This window comes from Cinclus cinclus, unplaced genomic scaffold (genome assembly GCF_963662255.1).
Source record: "Cinclus cinclus unplaced genomic scaffold, bCinCin1.1 SCAFFOLD_293, whole genome shotgun sequence".
Taxonomy (NCBI): Eukaryota; Metazoa; Chordata; class Aves; order Passeriformes; family Cinclidae; genus Cinclus; species Cinclus cinclus.
The window spans coordinates 2,389-26,654 of NW_026912095.1; the positions used below are offsets into that span (position 1 = coordinate 2,389).

The 24,266-nt window shown below is 59.7% G+C and overlaps 2 protein-coding genes across 3 annotated transcripts; one reads left to right on the plus strand and one right to left on the minus strand.

The window, feature by feature from the left end:
• Positions 1–228: 228 nt before the first annotated feature.
• PRR12 (proline rich 12) lies at positions 229–20,925 on the minus strand. Its single transcript, XM_062514231.1, has 13 exons — positions 20,816–20,925; positions 13,057–13,169; positions 10,852–11,013; positions 9,922–10,329; positions 8,144–9,870; positions 6,905–8,041; positions 5,093–5,307; positions 4,785–4,894; positions 4,549–4,635; positions 4,053–4,139; positions 3,082–3,434; positions 1,382–1,498; positions 229–363 (listed from the first exon to the last, which is right to left on the minus strand). The coding sequence occupies exons 1-13, from the start codon at positions 20,899–20,901 to the stop codon at positions 229–231; spliced, it is 4,737 nt and encodes a 1,578-aa protein (XP_062370215.1). The 5' UTR covers positions 20,902–20,925.
• A 664-nt stretch (positions 20,926–21,589) lies between these two features.
• On the plus strand, positions 21,590–23,869 carry NOSIP (nitric oxide synthase interacting protein). 2 transcript variants are annotated; one of them, XM_062514228.1, is made up of 4 exons: positions 21,590–21,786; positions 22,032–22,159; positions 22,242–22,347; positions 23,705–23,869. In XM_062514228.1, exons 2-4 carry the CDS (start codon positions 22,090–22,092, stop codon positions 23,808–23,810), a joined length of 282 nt encoding a protein of 93 aa, XP_062370212.1. In that variant the 5' UTR covers positions 21,590–21,786; positions 22,032–22,089; the 3' UTR covers positions 23,811–23,869. The 2 variants fall into 2 exon arrangements, with proteins under 2 accessions (XP_062370212.1, XP_062370213.1); XM_062514229.1 differs by lacking the exon at positions 21,590–21,786 and adding an exon at positions 21,887–21,924.
• The last annotated feature ends 397 nt before the right edge of the window (positions 23,870–24,266 follow it).

Here is a 24,266-nt window from a genome sequence, read left to right on the forward strand (position 1 = left end):
GTGCCCCCAGGTGCCCCCAGGTGTGCCCAGGTGTATCCCAGGTGCCCCCAGGTGCGCCCAGGTGCCCCCAGGTGTATCCCAGGTACCCCAGGTACCCCCATGTGTGCCCAGGTGTATCCCAGGTACCCCCAGGTAACCCCATGTGTGCCCAGGTGCCCCCAGGTGCCCCCAGGTGTGCCCAGGTGTATCCCAGGTGTGCCCAGGTGCGCCCAGGTGTGCCCAGGTGTGTCACCTGAGTGCCAGCGGGCGGTGCCAGGGTTTCCTGGAGCACACCCTCACGTAATCCTTCTTGTTGACGTTCTCCAGGAACTTCACGTAGAGCCGCTGGTACCGGTGCTTGGCATCCCCAAAATAGCCCAGGTACTGCAAAATCGGGGGGTCAGGGGCACCCCAAAATCCTGGGCACCCCAAAATCCTGAGTGCCCCAAAATCCCCCCAAAAAAATCCCCCCAAAAAAGCACCAAAAATCTCCCCCAAAACCATCCCGGGTACCCCCAAATTTCACTGCTTGGCATCCCCAAAATAGCCCAGGTACGGCAAAACTGGGGGGTCAGGGGCACCCCAAAATCCTCAGCACCCCAAAAAATCCTGGGCACCCCAAAATCCCCCCCAAAAATCCCTCCCAAAACCCACCAAAAATCCCCCCAAAAAAAACATCTCAGGGACCCCAAATTTCCCCTTAAACCATCCCAGGGACCCCAAAATATCCCCCAAAACCACCCCAGGGAGCCTCAAATTGTCCCAGTGACCCCAAAATCACCCCAAAATTAACCCAGGGGACCCCAAAATCCATCCCAGGAACCCCAAAATCCTTCACGCCCCAAAATCACCCAAAAATCTCCCCCAAAACCGTCCTGGAGTTTGGGGTGGGGTTTTTGAGTCAGGGTTACCCCCAGAGATTTGGGATTTTTGGGGGGATCTCCTGGATACTTTTTGGGATGTCCCAGGTATTTTTGGGGTGTCCCAGGTATTTTTGGGGTGTCCCAGGTATTTTTTAGGGTCCCCTCGTGTATTTTTTGGGTGAAAAATCCCAGATTTTAGGGACACGCCCCAGGTTTGGGGTGGGGTTTTTGAGTCAGGGTTACCCCCAGAGATTTGGGATTTTTGGGGGGATCTCCTGGATACTTTTTGGGATGTCCCAGGTATTTTTGGGGTGTCCCAGGTATTTTTGGGGTGTCCCAGGTATTTTTTAGGGTCCCCTCGTGTATTTTTTGGGTGAAAAATCCCAGATTTTAGGGACACGCCCCAGGTTTGGGGTGGGGTTTTTGAGTCAGGGTTACCCCCAGAGATTTGGGATTTTTTGGGGGGATCTCCTGGATACTTTTTGGGGTGTCCCAGGTATTTTTGGGGTGTCCCAGGTACGTTTTGGGGTCCCACTCACGTTGCTGGTGGCACAGAACTGCCGTTGGCCGTCCTTGATTTCGGGGGTGAATTTTTGCAGCAGCGCCTTCTGCACCCTCCAGATCGGGGGGGGCTCCCGGCCCGTCTGCAGCGCCAGCTGGGGGGGAAATTTGGGGGGTCAGGGTGGGGGTCCTGAACCCCAAAAATCCACCCCAAATTCACCTGGTTCCTCCGGACCCATCCAGAGCTACGGGAATCCTCCAAAATCCCCTAAAAGGACCGAAAATCCCCTAAAAGGACCCAAAATCCCGCAGGAATTCCCCAAAATCCCACCAAAATTTGGGCTCCAGGTCGGTCTGCAGCACCAGAGAGGGGAAATTTGGGGGGGGTCGGGGGGGGCCTGAACCCCAAAAATTCACCCCAAATACCCCAGGTTTGTCCAGAGCCAGTTGCTCCCAGTCCCTCCCAGTGCCCCACCAGTCCCTCCCAGTGCCATATCCTCCCTCCCAGTCCCTCCCAGTCCCTCCCAGTCCCTCCCAGTGCCGTATCCTCATTCCCAGTCCATCCCAGTCCATCCCAGTCCCTCCCAGTCCCTCCCAGTCCCACCTTGAGCGCGGGGATGTCCTCGGAGCGCACCACGAACTCGTCCCTCTCCCTGAAGATGCCCAGTCCCTCCCAGTCCCTCCCAGTGCCATATCCTCATTCCCAGTCCCTCCCAGTCCCTCCCAGTGCCATATCCTCATTCCCAGTCCATCCCAGTCCCTCCCAGTCCCTCCCAGTCCCACCTTGAGCGCGGGGATGTCCTCGGAGCGCACCACGAACTCGTCCCTCTCCCTGAAGATGCCCAGTCCCTCCCAGTCCCTCCCAGTGCCGTATCCTCATTCCCAGTCCCTCCCAGTCCCTCCCAGTGCCGTATCCTCATTCCCAGTCCATCCCAGTCCCTCCCAGTCCCTCCCAGTGCCGTATCCTCATTCCCAGTCCATCCCAGTCCATCCCAGTCCCTCCCAGTCCCACCTTGAGCGCGGGGATGTCCTCGGAGCGCACCACGAACTCGTCCCTCTCCCTGAAGATGCCCAGTCCCTCCCAGTCCCTCCCAGTGCCGTATCCTCATTCCCAGTCCCTCCCAGTCCCTCCCAGTGCCATATCCTCATTCCCAGTCCATCCCAGTCCCTCCCAGTCCCACCTTGAGCGCGGGGATGTCCTCGGAGCGCACCACGAACTCGTCCCTCTCCCTGAAGATGCCCAGTCCCTCCCAGTCCCTCCCAGTGCTGTATCCTCATTCCCAGTCCCTCCCAGTCCCTCCCAGTGCCATATCCTCATTCCCAGTCCATCCCAGTCCATCCCAGTCCCTCCCAGTCCCACCTTGAGCGCGGGGATGTCCTCGGAGCGCACCACGAACTCGTCCCTCTCCCTGAAGATGCCCAGTCCCTCCCAGTCCCTCCCAGTCCCTCCCAGTGCCGTATCCTCATTCCCAGTCCCTCCCAGTCCCTCCCAGTGCCATATCCTCATTCCCAGTCCATCCCAGTCCCTCCCAGTCCCTCCCAGTCCCTCCCAGTCCCACCTTGAGCGCGGGGATGTCCTCGGAGCGCACCACGAACTTGTCCCTCTCCCTGAAGATGCCCAGTCCCTCCCAGTCCCTCCCAGTGCCGTATCCTCATTCCCAGTCCCTCCCAGTCCCTCCCAGTGCCATATCCTCATTCCCAGTCCATCCCAGTCCCTCCCAGTCCCTCCCAGTCCCACCTTGAGCGCGGGGATGTCCTCGGAGCGCACCACGAACTCGTCCCTCTCCCTGAAGATGCCCTCTCCCCCGCTCTCGGCCTCCTCGTCGCTCGTGTCCCCGCACACGGCGGCCGTTCCCTGTTTCTGGGCCAGGTGCAGCGCCCGCGCCGCGTCCGCCGGCTCGGGACCCTCCGGGGACCCCCCCGCGGGCCCGGGGCTCCCCCCCGAGCCCCCCGGCCCCGGCCCCGAGCCCCCCACGGACGCCGGGGGGGTCCCCGGGGGGGTCGCGGCCGCCTCCGCCCGGGGCTGGGCCGGTTCTGCCGGGGGGGGCTGGGGAGGGGTCCCCGGGGGGGGCTCTTCGGGCGGGGGGGCGGCTGCGGGGGGAGAGAAAATGAGGTCGGGGAGGTGGGACAGGTCCTGGAAGGTCACTGCAGGACCTGGAAGGGACCTGGGCCCGCACGGCAGGTCCTGGCAGGTCCCTGTGAACACCTGGATGGTCACTATGAACCTTTGGAAGGTCCTGGCAGGTCCCTATGAACGCCTGACAGGTCCCTGTGAACACCTGACAGGTCCTGGCAGGTCCCTATGAACCTCTGGCAGGTCCTGGCAGGTCCATATAAACCCCAGGCAGCTGTGTATGAACACCTGGCGGCTCCACTATGACCTCCCCACAGGTCCTGGCAGCTCCGCACACGTCCTGGCAGTTCCCTGTACCCCTCAAACAGCTCCTGACAGTTCCCTATGGACCCCTGGCAGGTCCTGGAAGGTCCCTATGAGCCCCTGACAGCTCCCTGTGAATCTCTGGTAGTTCCCTGCAGGTCCTGGCAGTTCCCTGTGCCCCCCAAACAAGTCCGGGAAGGGCCCTATCAACCCCTGGCAGCTCCCTATGGACCCCTGGCAGGTCCCTGTGCCCCCCAGACAGGTCCTGGCAGCTCCCTATGGACCCCTGAGAGCTCCCTGTGCCCCCTGGCAGGTCCTGGCAGGTGTCTCACCGTGCGGCTCGCTGTCCCTGTGCTCGGGGGGCTCATCCAGGGCGGAGATGGCCGAGCTGATGCTCTTCTGCAGGTCCTGGAAGGTCCCTATCAACCCCTGACAGCTCCCTATGGACCCCTGGCAGGTCCTGGCAGCTCCCTGTGCCCCGCAGACAGGTCCTGGAAGGTCCCTATGGACCCCTGTGAGCTCCCTGTGCCCCCCAGACAGGTCCTGGAAGGTCCCTATGGACCCCTGTGAGCTCCCTGTGCCCCCCAGACAGGTCCTGGAAGGTCCCTATGGACCCCTGTGAGCTCCCTGTGCCCCCCAGACAGGTCCTGGAAGGTCCCTATGGACCCCTGTGAGCTCCCTGTGCCCCCCAGACAGGTCCTGGAAGGTCCCTATGGACCCCTGAGAGCTCCCTGTGCCCCCCAGACAGGTCCTGGAAGGTCCCTATGAACCCCTGTGAGCTCCCTGTGCCCCCTGACAGCTCCTGGCAGGTCCTGGCAGGTGTCTCACCGTGCGGCTCGCTGTCCCTGCGCTCGGGGGGCTCATCCAGGGCGGAGATGGCCGAGCTGATGCTCTTCTGCAGGTCCTGGAAGGTCCCTATGGACCCCTGTGAGCTCCCTGTGCCCCCCAGACAGGTCCTGGCAGCTCCCTGTGCCCCCCAGACAGGTCCTGGAAGGTCCCTATGGACCCCTGAGAGCTCCCTGTGCCCCCTGGCAGGTCCTGGCAGGTCCTGGCAGGTGTCTCACCGTGCGGCTCGCTGTCCCTGCGCTCGGGGGGCTCATCCAGGGCGGAGATGGCCGAGCTGATGCTCTTCTGCAGGTCCTGGTTCTTGCTCACCGAGTCCTCCTCGTCGGACGAGAACGACGGCAGCGTCTCCAGGTTCCTCTTGAGCTCCTCGTCCAGGCGCTTGCAGGGCGAGGGACACGCCATCACCAGGCCCTCGCTGTCCCCTCCTTCCAGGGAACCCCCCAGAACCGACGGAGGGAAATTGGGGGCGCCCCCGATTTTGGGGGGTTTGGAGGGGCTGGGAGGGAGGGGCTGGCGTTTGCCGGATTTGAGGAAATCCAAGAAGGAAGCCATGAAGCCCGACTTCATCTCCGGCTGCTTCTCCTCCACCTCGCGCAGCTTCTGCTTCATCCGGCTCTGGGAAGGGTCCTGGGGGGGCTCCGAGACCCCCGGGAACTGGGGAGGGGCGCCGGAGATGGGAGGGGGAGCGGAGGAAGGCGGCGGGGGAGGGGCGGTGTCCGGTTTGGAGACGGCCAGTTTGATCTGGGGGGAGAAAATGGCGTCACTGGTTTATACTGGGATCAATTTGAACCATCCCTGACCACCCCAGTTTGATCTGGGGGGAGAAAAGGGCGTCACTGGTTTATACTGGGATCAATTTGAACCATCCCTGACCACCCCAGTTTGATCTGGGGGGAGAAAATGGGGTCACTGGTTTATACTGGGATCAATTTGAACCATCCCTGACCACCCCAGTTTGATCGGGGGGGAGAAAATGGCGTCACTGGTTTATACTGGGATCAATTTGAACCATCCCTGACCATCCCAGTTTGATCGGGGGGGAGAAAATGGCGTCACTGGTTTATACTGGGATCAATTTGAACCATCCCTGACCACCCCAGTTTGATCTGGGGGGAGAAAATGGCGTCACTGGTTTATACTGGGATCAATTTGAACCATCCCTGACCACCCCAGTTTGATCTGGGGGGAGAAAAGGGCGTCACTGGTTTATACTGGGATCAATTTGAACCATCCCTGACCACCCCAGTTTGATCTGGGGGGAGAAAATGGGGTCACTGGTTTATACTGGGATCAATTTGAACCATCCCTGACCACCCCAGTTTGATCGGGGGGGAGAAAATGGCGTCACTGGTTTATACTGGGATCAATTTGAACCATCCCTGACCATCCCAGTTTGATCGGGGGGGAGAAAATGGCGTCACTGGTTTATACTGGGATCAATTTGAACCATCCCTGACCACCCCAGTTTGATCTGGGGGGAGAAAATGGCGTCACTGGTTTATACTGGGATCAATTTGAACCATCCCTGACCACCCCAGTTTGATCTGGGGGGAGAAAAGGGCGTCACTGGTTTATACTGGGATCAATTTGAACCATCCCTGACCACCCCAGTTTGATCTGGGGGGAGAAAATGGGGTCACTGGTTTATACTGGGATCAATTTGAACCATCCCTGACCACCCCAGTTTGATCGGGGGGGAGAAAATGGCGTCACTGGTTTATACTGGGATCAATTTGAACCATCCCTGACCATCCCAGTTTGATCGGGGGGGAGAAAATGGCGTCACTGGTTTATACTGGGATCAATTTGAACCATCCCTGACCACCCCAGTTTGATCGGGGGGGAGAAAATGGCGTCACTGGTTTATACTGGGATCAATTTGAACCATCCCTGACCATCCCAGTTTGATCGGGGGGGAGAAAATGGCGTCACTGGTTTATACTGGGATCAATTTGAACCATCCCTGACCACCCCAGTTTGATCTGGGGGGAGAAAATGGCGTCACTGGTTTATACTGGGATCAATTTGAACCATCCCTGACCACCCCAGTTTGATCGGGGGGGAGAAAATGGCGTCACTGGTTTATACTGGGATCACACCAAATCCCCAAACCCCCTCACCTGAACCACCCTCGGGTCACTAAAATCCCCAATTTGGGGTCACTTGGGGTCGTTTGGGGTCACTTGGGGTCGTTTGGGGTCACTTGGGGTCACTTTGCTCACAGCACACCCCAAACCCCCTCACCTGAACCACCCCCGGGTCACTAAAATCCCCAATTTGGGGTCGTTTGGGGTCGTTTGGGGTCACTTTGCTCACAGCACACCCCAAACCCCCTCACCTTAAGCGGCTTGAGCGGCTCCATCCCTTCTCCCTCCTCTCCTCCCTTCTTGCCCCTTCCTCTCCCTCTCCCTCTCGGCCTCTTGGCTCCTTCTCCGAACCCGGGCGGCTCCAGCGGCCGAATCCTCGGCCTCCCCCTCGGCCTGGGTGGTCCTTCCCTTTTGGGCTTGGTGGGTTTCCGTCCCCGTTTTTTGGGAGCCGGGTGAGCTCCGGGATGGGGACAGAAATCGATGTCACCCATGGGGGTGAGCGGCGGCCGTCGACAACTGGAGATGAGGTCGGGCAGGAGGTCGGGCAAACGGCGGGAGTTGAGGCGGATATCGGCGGGCACGTCGGCTTTGTCCTCGTCGTCCTCGAACTCGTATTCCTGCGCGTAGGTTTTTTTGGGCGGCGGGAAGGGGTCTCGTTTACGTAACAAGTGGAAGGACGAAGTTTTGAGCAGCTTTTTAGGTTTGGACGAGCAGAATAAAGGAGTGCTGAGAGGGGGAGGAGGTTTGGGGCCGCCGTCGCCTCCCGTGCTCTGGATCAAGCCCAGCGGTTCTGCGTTCACCGTGGAGGGCAGCTCGTGCTTGGGGGGCTCCAGTCCCAGTTGAGGGGGGTCTCCCGCGGTCCCCCCGTCCTGAGGGCAGAACGAGGGGTAGCTCTGCCCCATGTCGTACGGAGGAGGGGGTTTCAACCCCTCCGCCCGCGTTTCCAGCCCGGCTGTCGCGGCGTTTCCGTCCTCCTCCTCTTCCTCGGTGGGTTTGGGGAAATCCTCGGGCGGGGGTCCGAACATGTCCTCCATACCGGGGAAGAAACCGCGATCCTCATCCTGCAGCAAAGCGTCCGGGAAGCAGATGGAGGTGAGGGGTACGAAACGTCCCTTTCCCCCCGCCGGGCTCCCCCCTTCCGAAAATTGATCCTTGGCTTCGGGGGGTACGGCCGGGACCCCCCCCTCGGGATCCAGCAGGTGTCCAGGCGGTCCCTGCACCCCCGTGCTCTGCCCCAGGTGCGGTTCCAAACCCAGGGGGGGCTCCAGGAAATCCTGGATCTCCTGAGGAGGGGGCAACACCTCCATCGAGTCGGGGGGCAGCGGTGGCGGGGCTTGCGGGTCCAAGCCTTGCGAGCGCACCTGGTGCAGGTGAGCTTCCAGCAGCAGCTGCGGGGATGGAGCGGCCGGAGGAGCCGGGGGAGCCGAGGGGGGAGCGGGGGGTGGAGGAGGAGGAGGAGGAGGAGGAGGCGGAGGCGGAGGAGGAGGCGGCATCCGCTGCTGCTCCAGCAGGTGAACGTCCAGCGGGGCTCTGGTTTTGGGTCGCGGGTGCAGCTGGCTCTGGGTGTGCGTGAGCACCGAGGGCAACAGCGAGCCCCCCAATTCCGGGGGTGGGTCCAGCAAGAGGTTGTGGGGTTCCAGGGGCGGCCCCTCGCCCACCAGCCGCCCGTGCTCAGGTGTTTTGGGCAGGTAGGAGTGCGGCGGCGGCGGCTGGCCCAGCTCCTTGCTGCCAGACAGGTGCTCGGGCGGTTTCTTCATCTCGTACGAGTCCAGCGTGGGCGGCGGCTGGTGGCCGTAATGGACCACCGAGGTGGCCGCCAAGCCCTCGCCCCCAGACCCGGCTCCGCCACCGCCGGCTCCCCGAAATTCCTTCCCTCGCTCCGGCTTCTTCTTCTCCTTGAGCAGCGCCAGCTCCAGCGGCGCCTCCAGGTTGGAGTTGGGTCGGATGACGCTCTGCAGCTGGTAGCGCTCCTCCTTGCCCAGCGGCCCACCGTAGCCAGCCATGGTTTTGGGGCGCTCCTCGCAGCCCCCCAGCCCCTCTCGGGGCGGGCTGGGTGCCTGCAGCAGGTGCTGGATCAGGAAATCCTCATCCTCGCTTCGCTCTGCCGCCAGCAGCTCCGCGTCCCCCTTGGCTCCTTTGCCAAAACTCGGCGGTGCCCCGGCAGAGGGAGGGGGCGGTTGCCTCTCCAGCCCGCCCGGAGCCGCCCCGTAGCCCTGCGGGCTCATGAAAGACGGCGACAACACCGAGCCCAGGTACTTCTGCGACTGGCCCGGGGACGCCCCGCTCTGAGGGCGAGCGGCCGGCGGCGACTGCAGCGGGCGGATGATGGGCGAGGGGCTGGACCCTCCCAGGCCGGCGTAGGGCAAGGGGGGCCCGGGCATGGCGGGCGAGTGGCCGGTGCTGTAGGTCAGCGAGGGGCTAGCGGTGGGCAAGCCCTGCGAAGGGGCGGGCGGGCCGTAGCCGCCGGCCTGCCCTCCCTCGGGCTGAACGCCGTAGGGCAACGCCTGCAGCTGCTCGGGCGAGTAGGTGCCCGCACCGCTGACGCAGGGCTGTAGCCCACCTTGCCCTCCAGCTTGCCCCCCGCCTTGGTAGCCGGCGGCTTTGCCGGCCATGTCCCCCCCTTGCCCTCCGCTGAACCCCCCCGCGGGCTGCGCGCCCCCTCCCAAACTTTGGGGCGCTCCGGCCGCGCTGTAGCCGGCGGCTCCGCCCATGGCGAGTAAACTCTGAGGGGGCTGGCCCGGCGAGTAAGCGGGCGACTGGCTGGCGATGACGGAGCTGGGCTTGGGCGTGCTGGGCGTGTAGCTGCTCTGGCACTTGGGCGTGTTGGTCGAGCGCGGAGGTTGCCTGGACGCCGAGTAACTTTTGGACTTGCCGCCTCCTCCGCCCCCCGCGCCACCGTTGCCCGCCGCGCTGCCGCCGGAGTAGCCGGGCGACTGAATGATGGGCCGGTAGCCCGGCTCGGGGCGAGGAGCCGGCGGAGCGTTTTTAGGGGCTTGTTGCGAACCCTCGGAGCTAGCGGGCGACTGCTCGCCCAGCGGGCTGCAGGACAGCGCGGGGGCTCGGTGAACCTGCTGGTAGGAGCCACCGCAGCTCAGGTAATGCTGGAGGCTGGGAGCGGGCGGCAGCTGCGGCTGAGCGGCGCCGGGCCGCTGGTAGTGCTTGATGACGCTGTCCTGTCGCGATATGGCGCGATCGCCGCCTCCTCCTCCTCCTCCTCCTCCTCCTCCCCCTCCTCCTCCTCCTCCTCCTCCCGCCGCGTTGGCCCCACCGAACACGGGAGCGTTGTAGAGCTGAGGGGGCTGCTCGGCCGGAGCGGGCAGCGGAGCAGACAGCAGGTTAAACTGGGATGAACTGGGAGCCGGACGGTAAGGCGGGGTCTGCGCGGGTAAAGCCGAGCCCAAAACGGCCGAGCCTAAGCGGTCGAAGCCCAGCGAGGACGGCACGGTGGGCTGGGCGGGTTTGATGTGCAGCAGAGGGTCGTGAGGGGACAGCAGCCCGTTGGAACCGGGGCTGAAGGCGGCCTCGGGCAGGCTCAGAGGGGACCCCACCGGGAAACTGCGACCCCCGAAAGATGCGGGGTGCTGGTAAGGACCCAGAGCCGATGAGGATGGGAAGGTGCCCGAGCCGGGAAGGGCTCCCGAGATGAAGAGTTCGGCAGGAGCTGGAGTGTGCATGGCTGGGGATGAGAGAAATTGGGGTGTAAATGGGGTGGGAGGGAGGGGAAGGGGGCTGTGGGGGATAAGGGGGGGACACCACTGGGGGAAATGGGGACACCCTGGGGGAAATGGGGACAGCCTGGGGGAAATGGGGACAGCCTGGGGGAAATGGGGACTCCACTGGGGGAAATGGGGACTCCACTGAGGTTATGGGGACCCCATTGGGGTAAACGGGGACATCCTGGGGGAGAAATGGGGACATCCTGGGGGAGAAATGGGGACCCCACTGGAGGACATAGGGACCCCACTGGGGTTATGGGGACTCCATTGGGGGAAATGGGGACTCCACTGGGGGAAATGAGGACACCCCCAGGGTAAATTGGGACACCCCGTCCCCGGTGCAGAATAAAACCTCCACCAGGGCAGAATTAGCCCCCCCCCCCCCCCCCCAAAGTGAAAAACAAATAAAATTCCTCCCCAAAAAATGTCAGAATTAAGACCCCGACCCCACCCCAAATGCAGCCCAGTCCCCCCAGACTCACCAGTCTGCCAGGACGGGGTGCGGAACTGGGAGAGGAGGGACGAGGCCGAGGGTCCGGGCTGGGGTCCCCGCGACTCCAGCGCCGAGATCAGGTTCATGACTGAGGTGTCGGGGGCCGCGCCCCCCGCGTGGTGCAGCCCCGTCTCGAAGAGCCCCGACAGCCCTGGGGACACGGGGACAGCTCGGGGACGGCTCGGGGACGGCTCGGGGACACGGGGACAGCTCGGGGACAGCTCGGGGACGGCTCGGGGATGGCTCGGGGACAGCTCGGGAACACGGGGACAGCTCGGGGACGGCTCGGGGACGGCTCGGGGATGGCTCGGGGACACGGGGACAGCTCGGGGACAGCTCGGGGACATGGGGACAGCTCAGGGACAGCTCGGGGACGGCTCGGGGACAGCTCGGGGACGGCTCGGGGACAGCTCGGGGACGGCTCGGGGACAGCTCAGGGATGGCTCGGGGACGGCTCGGGGATGGCTCGGGGACGGCTCGGGGACACGGGGACAGCTCGGGGACAGCTCGGGGACGGCTCGGGGACAGCCCTGGGGACACGGGGACAGCTCGGGGACAGCTCGGGGACAGCTCTGGGACACGGGGACAGCTCAGGGATGGCTCGGGGACAGCTCGGGGACGGCTCGGGGACACAGGGACAGCTCGGGGACGGCTCGGGGACAGCTCAGGGACAGCCTGGGGACATGGGGACAGCTCGGGGATGGCTTGGGGACAGCTCGGGGACATGGGGACAGTTCGGGGACAGTTCGGGGACAGCTTGGGGACGGCTCGGGGACAGCTTGGGGACACGGGGACAGTTCGGGGACAGCTCGGGGACAGCTCAGGGACAGCCTGGGGACATTGGGACAGCTCGGGGATGGCTTGGGGACAGCTCGGGGACATGAGGACAGTTCGGGGACAGTTCGGGGACGGCTCGGGGACAGCTCAGGGACAGCCTGGGGACACGGGGACAGCACGGGGATGGCTCGGGGACAGCTTGGGGACAGTTTGGGGACAGCTCGGGGACAGCTCGGGGACAGCTTGGGGACACGGGGACAGTTCGGGGACGGCTCGGGGACAGCTCAGGGACAGCCTGGGGACACGGGGACAGCACGGGGATGGCTCGGGGACAGCTTGGGGAGATCCCAGGGACTTTGGGGTTGTGGTAAGGGCAAGGGGACGCTGAGGTAACGCGAGGTGAGGGTGACCAAGTGCCACAGGGTTGGGGTGACACGGGGACACAGGGCTGGGTGTGACAAAAGTGAGGGGAAAGGGAGAAAAAATGGTGGCAAAAGTGAGGGGGAAAGGAGCAGGAAACGTGAGGGGAAAAAAGGTGGGAAATGTGAGGGGGAAAAGTGGGAAATGATCAGGAAAAAAGGAGGAAATGTGAGGGAAGATTTGGTGGGAAATGTGAGGGGAAATGGGCGGGAAATGTGAGAGAGAAATGGCGGGAAAAGTGGGGAAAAGGGCGGGAAATGTGAGGGGAAAAGGGTGGGAAATGTGAGGGGAAATGGCGGGGAAAAGTGAGGGGAGAAATGTCCCAGGGTGAGACGGCGCTGGGGTGTCAAAGCAATGAGGTGACACAGGGACCTGGGGTCATGGTGTCACACGGTCAGGGTGACGCTGGGTGACACTGGGGACTTTGGGGTGACAGGAGGTGACAGCGGGTGACTGCAGGTGACTGCAGGTGACTGCAGGTGACAGGAGGTGACAGCGGGTGACTGCAGGTGACTGCAGGTGACAGGAGGTGACAGGAGGTGACAGCGGGTGACTGCAGGTGACTGCAGGTGACAGGAGGTGACAGCGGGTGACTGCAGGTGACTGCAGGTGACAGGAGGTGACAGGAGGTGACAGCGGGTGACTGCAGGTGACTGCAGGTGACTGCAGGTGACAGGAGGTGACAGCGGGTGACTGCAGGTGACTGCAGGTGACAGGAGGTGACAGGAGGTGACAGCGGGTGACTGCAGGTGACAGGAGGTGACAGGAGGTGACAGGAGGTGACTGCAGGTGACAGCGGGTGACAGCGGGTGACTGCAGGTGACTGCAGGTGACTGCAGGTGACAGGAGGTGACAGGAGGTGACAGGAGGTGACAGCGGGTGACTGCAGGTGACTGCAGGTGACAGGAGGTGACAGGAGGTGACAGCGGGTGACAGCGGGTGACTGCAGGTGACAGGAGGTGACTGGGGGTGACAGCAGGTGACAGCGGTGCCATACCTGGCGGGTGGTGGTTGGCCGCATAGCCCTGCAGAGGGTGGGGGGCTCCGTACGGCTGCCGGTGCAGCAGGTCGGGGTCGGGGTGTGACCCTCGCGAGCCCCCGTACACCAGGCTGGGGACAGGGGACAACAGCGTCACACGGACTGTCACACGGCATTGTCACACGGAGTGCCACAGGCATTGTCACACGGTATTGTCACATAGATCATCGCACAGACTGTCACACGGACTGTCACACGCATTGTCACACGGAGTGCCACAGGCATTGTCACATAGATTGTCACACGGATTGTCACACGCACTGTCACACACATTGTCACACACACTGTCATGTATTATCGCAAGGTATTGTCACGCCCATTGTCACACCCATTGTCACATGGACTGCCACACACATTGTCACACACAGTGTCACACGAAGTGCCACACGGACTGTCACGCGGACTGTCACACAGCATTGTCACATAGATTGTCACATGGGTTGTCACGCGGACTGTCACACGGCATTGTCACACCCATTGTCACACACAGCGTCACACGGAGTGCCACAGGCATTGTCACACCCGTTGTCACACGGACTGTCACGCGGACTGTCACACAGCATTGTCACATGTATTGTCACATGGCATTGTCACACGGACTGTCACACGGACTGTGACACGGTATTGTCACACGGAGTGCCACACGGGCCGTCACATCCCCCACCATCACAGACCCTCCCGGTACACCAGGTGGGGACACAGGTGTGTGTCACCTGTGTCACCCTCACAGAACTCCCTCCTAACGCCCCCGCTGGGGACAGGGTCGTCACACGGGACGTCACAGCCTGGGAACACTGTGACAGGTGTGACACAGGTGTATGACACACAGGTGTGTGAAAGGTGTGACACCACAGGTGTGTGACAGCTGTGATACACAAGTGTGTGAAAAACAGGTGTGTGACAGGTGTGACACACACACAGGTGTGTGACAGGTGTGACACAGGTGTGATACAGGCATGTGAATGGCGTGACAGCACAGGTGTGCACAAGGTGTGTGACGTGCAGTGGCACCTGCGATCAACACAACAGCACAAGGAATGGATCCACAGGTGTGCGCAAGGTGACGACACGTGTGACACAGGCACAGGTGAGACACGCACACAGGTGTGACACGTTCACAGATGTGACACACGCACACAGGTGTAACACACTCACAGGTGTGACATGCACACAGGTGTGAAGCACACACAGGTGAGACACACACAGGCGTGACACGGCACAGGTGAGACACATTCACAGATGCGACACACACACAAAGGTGTGACACTCAGATGTGTGACATGCACACAGGTGGGACACAAACACACAGGTGTGACACACACACGCAGGTGTGACATTCACAGGTGTGACATAGGGGTGTGATACACACAGATACACAGGTGTGATGCACACAGGTGTGATGCACACAGGTGTGACGTTCACAGGTGTGACGTTCACAGGTGTGACACACACAGGTGGGATACACACACATACGTAGGTCTGACATTCACAGGTGCAACACACACACACACAGAGGTGTGACAAACACACAGGTGTGACGCATACACAGGTGTGACATTCACAGGTGTGACATTTGGGTGTGATACACACAGATACACAGGTGTGACACACACAGGTGGGATACACACACATACGTAGGTCTGACATTCACAGGTGCAACACACACACACACAGAGGTGTGACAAACACACAGGTGTGACGCATACACAGGTGTGACATTCACAGGTGTGACATTTGGGTGTGATACACACAGATACACAGGTGTGACACACACAGGTGGGATACACACACATACGTAGGTCTGACATTCACAGGTGCAACACACACACACACAGAGGTGTGACAAACACACAGGTGTGACGCATACACAGGTGTGACATTCACAGGTGTGACATTCGGGTGTGATACACACAGATACACAGGTGTGACACACACAGGTGGGATACACACACATACATAGGTCTGACATTCACAGGTGCGACACACACACACACACTCAGGTGTGACAGACACACAGGTGTGACACACACACGCAGGTGTGATACACACAGATACACAGGTGTGACACACACACGCAAGTGTGGCACACACATGCAGGTGTGGCACACCAGGATATGAAACACACACCTGGATGTGACACACACAGGTGAGACACACCTGGATATGACACACACACACACACACACACACAGGTGTGACACACACAGGTGTCACACACACACATACACACACAGGTGTGACACACCTACACCTGTGATCGCCGCACCCCAATATCAACTCACCTTGGGCACCTCAAAACTCACTACTGGGAGGACCCAACCCCCTCAAATTCCAGCGTGCAAGGGGGACCCGGCACCCCAAATCCTGCTGCACCCCAAAATCCCACAGAACAGGATCCCATCACCCCAAATCCTGGAGCTCCCCAAAATCCCACAGAACAGGATCCCATCACCCCAAATCCTGCTGCACCCCAAAATCCCACAGAACAGGATCCCATCACCCCAAATCCTCCTGCACCCCAAAATCCCACAGAACAGGATCCCATCACCCCAAATCCTGCTGCTCCCCAAAATCCCACAGAACAGGATCCCATCACCCCAAATCCTGCTGCTCCCCAAAATCCCACAGAACAGGATCCCATCACCCCAAATCCTGCTGCACCCCAAAATCCCACAGAACAGGATCCCATCACCCCAAATCCTGCTGCACCCCAAAATCCCACAGAACAGGATCCCATCACCCCAAATCCTGCTGCACCCCAAAATCCCACAGAACAGGATCCCATCACCCCAAATCCTGCTGCACCCCAAAATCCCACAGAACAGGATCCCATCACCCCAAATCCTGCTGCACCCCAAAATCCCACAGAACAGGATCCCATCACCCCAAATCCTGGAGCACCCCAAAATCCCACAGAACAGGATCCCATCACCCCAAATCCTGCTGCACCCCAAAATCCCACAGAACAGGATCCCATCACCCCAAATCCTGCTGCTCCCCAAAATCCCACAGAACAGGATCCCATCACCCCAAATCCTGCTGCACCCCAAAATCCCACAGAACAGGATCCCATCACCCCAAATCCTGCTGCACCCCAAAATCCCACAGAACAGGATCCCATCACCCCAAATCCTGCTGCTCCCCAAAATCCCACAGAACAGGATCCCATCACCCCAAATCCTGCTGCTCCCCAAAATCCCACAGAACAGGATCCCATCACCCCAAATCCTGTAGCACCCCAAAATCCCACAGAACAGGATCCCATCACCCCAAATCCTGGAGCACCCCAAAATCCCACAGAACAGGATCCCATCACCCCAAATCCTGGAGCACCCCAAAATCCCACAGAACAGGATCCCATCACCCCAAATCCTGGAGCACCCCAAAATCCCACAGAACAGGATCCCATCACCCCAAATCCTGCTGCACCCCAAAATCCCACAGAACAGGATCCCATCACCCCAAATCCTGCTGCACCCCAAAATCCCACAGAACAGGATCCCATCACCCCAAATCCTGCTGCACCCCAAAATCCCACAGAACAGGATCCCATCACCCCAAATCCTGCTGCTCCCCAAAATCCCACAGAACAAGATCCCATCACCCCAAATCCTGGAGCACCCCAAAATCCCACAGAACAGGATCCCATCACCCCAAATCCTGCTGCTCCCCAAAATCCCACAGAACAGGATCCCATCACCCCAAATCCTGGAGCACCCCAAAATCCCACAGAACAGGATCCCATCACCCCAAATCCTGCTGCACCCCAAAATCCCACAGAACAGGATCCCATCACCCCAAATCCTGGAGCACCCCAAAATCCCACAGAACAGGATCCCATCACCCCAAATCCTGCTGCTCCCCAAAATCCCACAGAACAGGATCCCATCACCCCAAATCCTGCTGCTCCCCAAAATCCCACAGAACAGGATCCCATCACCCCAAATCCTGCTGCACCCCAAAATCCCACAGAACAGGATCCCATCACCCCAAATCCTGCTGCTCCCCAAAATCCCACAGAACAAGATCCCATCACCCCAAATCCTGGAGCACCCCAAAATCCCACAGAACAGGATCCCATCACCCCAAATCCTGCTGCACCCCAAAATCCCACAGAACAGGATCCCATCACCCCAAATCCTGCTGCACCCCAAAATCCCACAGAACAGGATCCCATCACCCCAAATCCTGCTGCACCCCAAAATCCCACAGAACAGGATCCCATCACCCCAAATCCTGCTGCTCCCCAAAATCCCACAGAACAAGATCCCATCACCCCAAATCCTGGAGCACCCCAAAATCCCACAGAACAGGATCCCATCACCCCAAATCCTGCTGCTCCCCAAAATCCCACAGAACAGGATCCCATCACCCCAAATCCTGGAGCACCCCAAAATCCCACAGAACAGGATCCCATCACCCCAAATCCTGCTGCACCCCAAAATCCCACAGAACAGGATCCCATCACCCCAAATCCTGGAGCACCCCAAAATCCCACAGAACAGGATCCCATCACCCCAAATCCTGCTGCTCCCCAAAATCCCACAGAACAGGATCCCATCACCCCAAATCCTGCTGCTCCCCAAAATCCCACAGAACAGGATCCCATCACCCCAAATCCTGCTGCACCCCAAAATCCCACAGAACAGGATCCCATCACCCCAAATCCTGCTGCTCCCCAAAATCCCACAGAACAAGATCCCATCACCCCAAATCCTGGAGCACCCCAAAATCCCACAGAACAGGATCCCATCACCCCAAATCCTGCTGCTCCCCAAAATCCCACAGAACAGGATCCCATCACCCCAAATCCTGGAGCACCCCAAAATCCCACAGAACAGGATCCCATCACCCCAAATCCTGCTGCACCCCAAAATCCCACAGAACAGGATCCCATCACCCCAAATCCTGGAGCACCCCAAAATCCCACAGAACAGGATCCCATCACCCCAAATCCTGCTGCTCCCCAAAATCCCACAGAACAGGATCCCATCACCCCAAATCCTGGAGCACCCCAAAATCCCACAGAACAGGATCCCATCACCCCAAATCCTGCTGCTCCCCAAAATCCCACAGAACAGGATCCCATCACCCCAAATCCTGCTGCACCCCAAAATCCCACAGAACAGGATCCCATCACCCCAAATCCTGCTGCTCCCCAAAATCCCACAGAACAGGATCCCATCACCCCAAATCCTGCTGCTCCCCAAAATCCCACAGAACAGGATCCCATCACCCCAAATCCTCTAGCACCCCAAAATCCCACAGAACAGGATCCCATCACCCCAAATCCTGCTGCTCCCCAAAATCCCACAGAACAGGATCCCATCACCCCAAATCCTGGAGCACCCCAAAATCCCACAGAACAGGATCCCATCACCCCAAATCCTGGAGCACCCCAAAATCCCACAGAACAGGATCCCATCACCCCAAATCCTGCTGCTCCCCAAAATCCCACAGAACAGGATCCCATCACCCCAAATCCTGCTGCTCCCCAAAATCCCACAGAACAGGATCCCATCACCCCAAATCCTGCTGCTCCCCAAAACCTGGAGAATCCCAAATCCTGGAGGATCCCAATTCTGCTGAACCCCAAAATCCAATACAACGGAACCCCAGCACCCCAAAACATGGAGCATCCCAAACCCTGATGGAACAGGACTTCAGCACCCCAAAATTCCCGGAGAACGGGGACCCCAGCACCACAAAATTCCCGGGGTGACAGGATCCCAGCACCTGAACATCACCTGGGCACCCCAAATCCTGGAGAAATGGGATCCCAGCACCCCAAATCCCAGTGAAATGGGATCCCAGCACCCCAAAATTCCCAGTGTGACGGGATCCCAACACCTGAATACTACCTGGATACCCCAAAACTCCCATCGTAACGGGAACCCCCAGCACCCCAAAACTCCAGGAACACCCCAAATTCCATTGTAATGTGATCCCAGTACCTCAAAATTCCCGGTGCAATGGGATCCCAGCACCCCAAAATTCCCGGTGTGACGGGATCCCAGAACTCCAGTACCCCAGGAGCACCCCAAAATTCCCGGTGCAATGGGATCCCAGCACCCCAAAATTCCCGGTGCAATGGGATCCCAGCACCCCAAAATTCCCAGTGTGACGGGATCCCAGAACTCCAGTACCCCAGGAGCACCCCAAAATTCCCGGTGTAACAGGATCCCATTATCCCGGTATGCCAGGGACACCCCAAACCCCAGCACAGCGCTCCCACAGCACCCCAAATCCTGGTGGAATGGGATCCCAGCACCCCAAAATTCCCGGTGTGACGGGATCCCAGCACCCCAATAATGCCTGGACACCCCAAATCCCAGCACAGCGCTCCCACAGCACCCCAAATCCTGATGGAATTGGATCCCAGCACCCCAAAATTCCCGGTGTAACAGGATCCCATTATCCCGGTATTCCAGGGACACCCCAAACCCCAGCACAGCGCTCCCACAGCTCCCCAAATCCTGGTGGAATGGGATCCCAGCACCCCAAAATTCCCGGTGTGACGGGATCCCAGCACCCCAAAATTCCCGGTGTGACGGGATCCCAGCACCCCAATACTGCCTGGACACCCCAAATCCCAGCACAGCGCTCCCTCTGCACCCCAAATCCTGCTGGAACGGGACTCCAGCAGCCCAGGAACACCCCAAACCCCAGCGAAATGTCATCCCAGTACCCCAAAATTCCCGGAGTAACAGAACCCCAGCACCCCAATACTCACCCGGACACCCCAAATCCCAGCGAAATGGGACGCCAGCATCCCAAAATTCCTGGTGGGATGGGACGCCGGCATCCCAGTAGTGCTGAGACACCCCAAACCCCAGCACAGCGCTCCCTCTGCACCCCAAAATTCCCGGTGTAACGGATCCCAGCACCCCAAAATTCCCGGTGTCACCTGATCACACCTGAACACCACCCGGACACCCCAAATCCCGGTGTGACGGGATCCCAGCACCCCAAAATTCCCGGTGTGACGGGATCCCATTACCCCGGTATTCCAGGATCACCCCAAACCCCAGCACGCCGCTCCCTCTGAACCCCAAATCCTGGTGGAATGGGATCCCAGCACCCAAAAATTCCCGGTGTGACGGGATCCCAGCACCCCAATACATCAGGAACATCCCAAATCCCGGTGTAACGGGATCCCAGCACCCCAAAATTCCCGGTGTGACCGGATCACAACACCTGAACACGACCCGGACACCCCAAAATTCCCGGTGTGACCGGATCACAACACCTGAACACGACCCGGACACCCCAAAATTCCCGGTGTGACGGGATCCCAGCACCCCAAATCCCGGTGTAACGGGATCACAACACCCCAAAATTCCCGGTGTAACGGGATCACAACACCCCAATACTCCAGGAACACCCCAAATGCTGAAGTAACGGAACCCCAGCACCCCAACACTGCCCGGACACCCCAAACCCCGTCCCACCCCTCCCTCAGCACCCCCCAAAACCCCACCCCACGCCCCCCAAGGCCCCCTAATCCCCCTCACCCCAAACCCCCCCGATCCCACCGCACCCCAAACCCTCGTGCACCCCAAATCCCACCTCACCCCCGGCACCCCCAAACCTCTCCCACCCAAACCCGGAGCCGCAGTTCCGCGGGACCCCCCCCCCCTCACCTTTCACCCCTCACCCTCACTCCCCTCGATCCCGCCTCTCCCCGACCCCTTCCCCCTCACAGCCCCCCCCTCACCTGGCCTTGGCCGAGCGCTCGTAGCTCCAGCCGGGCCCGGCGCTCAGCGGGTCCCCGAACCCGGCGGCCGGGTAGTTCCTGTCCATGGGGGCGGCGCCCCCCGGGGCCGGGCGGGGGTCGTGGGCCGGGGGGGCCGGGGGGCGGCCGGGCGGGGGTCGCTCACGGAGCCGCCATGATGGAGCGGAGCCGCGCGCCGCCGCTTCCTCCCACAGTGCACCGCGCGGGGGCGCGCGGCGGCGGGAGCGCGGGGAGAGGGGCGGGGATAAGGGGGCGGGGATAGTGGACAACCAATAGGGTGAGAGAGGCGTGGTGACTAAATGTCCATATAAGGAAAAGGGGCGGGGAACATGCGGGGACAGACAATGTCCATGGGGAGAAAGGGGCGGGGCCAAGGGCCGCTATAAATGGGGGAAAGGGCGTGGCCACAGTGTGGCGGGAGCTCGGAGGGGGCGGGGCCAAGCCGCGTCTATAGGCGATAAATGGGCGGGGTTAAGGGGCTCTGGATATGGGGAAGGGGCGTGGTCAGGCGGCGGCGGGAGCCCTGAAGGGGCGGGGCCGTGCGGCGTCTATAGGCGACCAAAGGGCGGGACAAGAACCTCCATATATGGGAAAGAGGCGGGGCCATACGGTGGCGGGAACCCCTCAGGGGGCGGAGCCCTGCGGCTTCTATAGGCGGTGAAGGGGAGGGGAAAGGGGCGGGGGCAGGTGGTTTCTATAGGGGAAGGGGCGGGGCGAGTTACGGCGGGAGAGAGGGGAGGGGCGGGGTAAGGGCGTGGCAAGGGCGTGGCCCTCTTGCGCCCATGGAAAGCAAAGAGGCGTGGCTTTATCCTTATAGGGGCGGGGCAATAGAGGGTTAAACTGGTGGAAAGTGCCACGGAAGGGCGAGGCAGGGGCGGCGTTGGGGGCGCACGGCTGAGATCCGGGAAGTGCTGAAGGATACTGGGCTGAACTGGTGGCTACTGGGAGCTGCGGTAGGTGGAAAAAAACCCTTCCCCCGGTGGCGGAACCAAAACGCTGCGGCCCACTCGGACCCTTTTGATCGGCGGCGCTTCCGGTCGGGCGCTTCCGGTCGGGCACTTCCGCCTTCCTCTGTGGCCCCGGAGCGGGAGGTGAGGGAGGCGCGGGCCCCAAACGTCTCTAAGATCCCTCCCAAAACCTCCCGGGCCCCCTTAAATCCTACTTTTGACCTCCCTTCTGTTATTTTACCCCTTTCCAGGACCTTCCCGGTGCCTCGAGCGTGGTCTTCCCTCCACCCCCGGTGCTGAGGCGCAGCCATGACCCGGCACGGCAAGAACTGCACGGCGGGGGCCGTGTACAGCTACCACGAGAGGAAAAAGGACACAGGTGGCACCTGGCAAGGGGTTTGGGGACTTGGGAGACACGGAGGGGAGGGGACGATGTGACGATGTTCCCCTCCCCCGTGCAGCGGCCTCGGGTTACGGGACGCAGAAGGTGCGGGTGGGACGCGACGCCATCAAGGATTTCGATTGCTGCTGCCTGTCCCTGCAGCCCTGCCGGGACCCCGTGGTGACGTGAGTGAGCCCCAAAATACCCCCAAAACAGCCCCTAAAAGAGCCCGAAGAATACCCTCAAAATAGCCCAAAATTACCCCAAAACAGTCTCTAAACCAGACCCAGAACTAGCACAAAAACAGCCCTAAACCACCTCCAAACCAGCCCAAAAACAACGCAAAACCAGCCCAAAAGCTTCCCTCAAAAAAACTGCCAAATTACCACAAAAAACAGCCCAAAACCCTCCCTAAAAAAAACCTGAAAAACTGCCCAAAACCCGCCAAAACTAAACCGAAAATCATCCCAAAAACAACCCAAAACCAGCCCAAAAACCAGGCAAAACTGCCCCAAAAAAACGCCCCTTAAACCATCCCTGAAGCAGCTCCTAAAGCAGAACCAAAAATCCCCAAAATCTCTCCAGAAGCACCTCAAAACCAGCCCCAAATCACTCCAGACACACCTCCAAAACCCACCCCAAAAAAACCCCAAAACCCACCCCAAAAACCCCCAAAACCCACCCCAAAAAAACCCCAAAACCCACCCCAAAAACCCCCAAAACCCACCCCAAAAAAACCCCAAAACCCACCCCAAAAAAACCCCAAAACCCACCCCAAAAAAACCCCAAAAACCACCCAAAAAAACCCAAAACCCACCCCAAAAAAACCCAAACCCCCCCAAAACCCACCCAAACCCCCCCAAAACCCACTCCAAAAAACCCCAAAACCCACTCCAAAAAAACCCCAAAACCCACCCCAAAAAAACCCCAAAAACCACCCAAAAAAAACCCAAAACCCACCCCAAAAAAACCCAAACCCCCCCAAAAACCACCCCCAAAAACCCCAAAAACCACCCAAAAAAACCCAAAAACCACCCCCAAAAAATCTAAAAACCACCCCCCAAAAAATACCCAAAACCACCCCAAAAAAACCCAAAACCCACCGCAAAAAAACCCAAAACCATCCAAAAAAACCCAAAACCCACCCCAAAAGTACCCAAAAAACACCCCAAAAAAACCCAAAACCCACCCCAAAAAAAACCCGAAAATCAACCCCAAAACCCACCCCCAAAAAACCCCAAAAACCACCCCAAAAACACCCAAAACCCACCCCCAAAAAAACCCGAAAATCAACCCCAAAACCCACCCCCAAAAAACCCCAAAAACCACCCCAAAAATCCCCAAAATCACCCCAAAAAAACCCCCCAAAACCACCCCAAAAAACCCCAAAACCATCCAAAAAACCCCAAAAAAATCCCCCAAACCCTCTGCAAAATCCACCCAAATCCATCCCAAAAACTTTTCGCATTTAGGATTTATGGATCCCCCAACCCCAAAATAAATTTGGGGGAGCCCCTGACCCCCCAATTTTCCCCCCCCCAGCCCTGACGGGTTCCTGTACGAGCGCGAGGCCATCGTGGGGTTCCTGCTGCACCAAAAAACCAAAATCGCTCGGGAAACCAAGGTGGGCACCCCAAAAATCCCCTAAAAAAATCTGGGGGGGATTTCCAAAAAATCCCCCAAAAAATCCCCAAAAAAATCCCCAAAAAGATCCCCCAAAAAGATCCCCCAAAAAGATCCCCCAAAAAGATCCCCCAAAAAATCCCCCAAAAAATCCCCCAAAAAATCCCCCAAAAAATCCTGGGTGGGCACCCCAAAAATCCCCTAAAAAACTCTGGGGGGGATTTCCAAAAAATCCCCAAAAAGATCCCCCAAAAAATCCCCCAAAAAATCCTGGGTGGGCACCCCAAAAATCCCCTAAAAAAATCTGGGGGGGATTTCCAAAAGATCCCCCAAAAAGTCCCCCAAAAAGTCTCCCAAAAAATCCCCCGAAAAATCCCCCAAAAAATCCTGGGTGGGCACCCCAAAAATCCCCTAAAAAATCTGGGGGGATTTCCAAAAAGATCCCCCAAAAAATCCCCCAAAAAATCCCCCAAAAAATCCT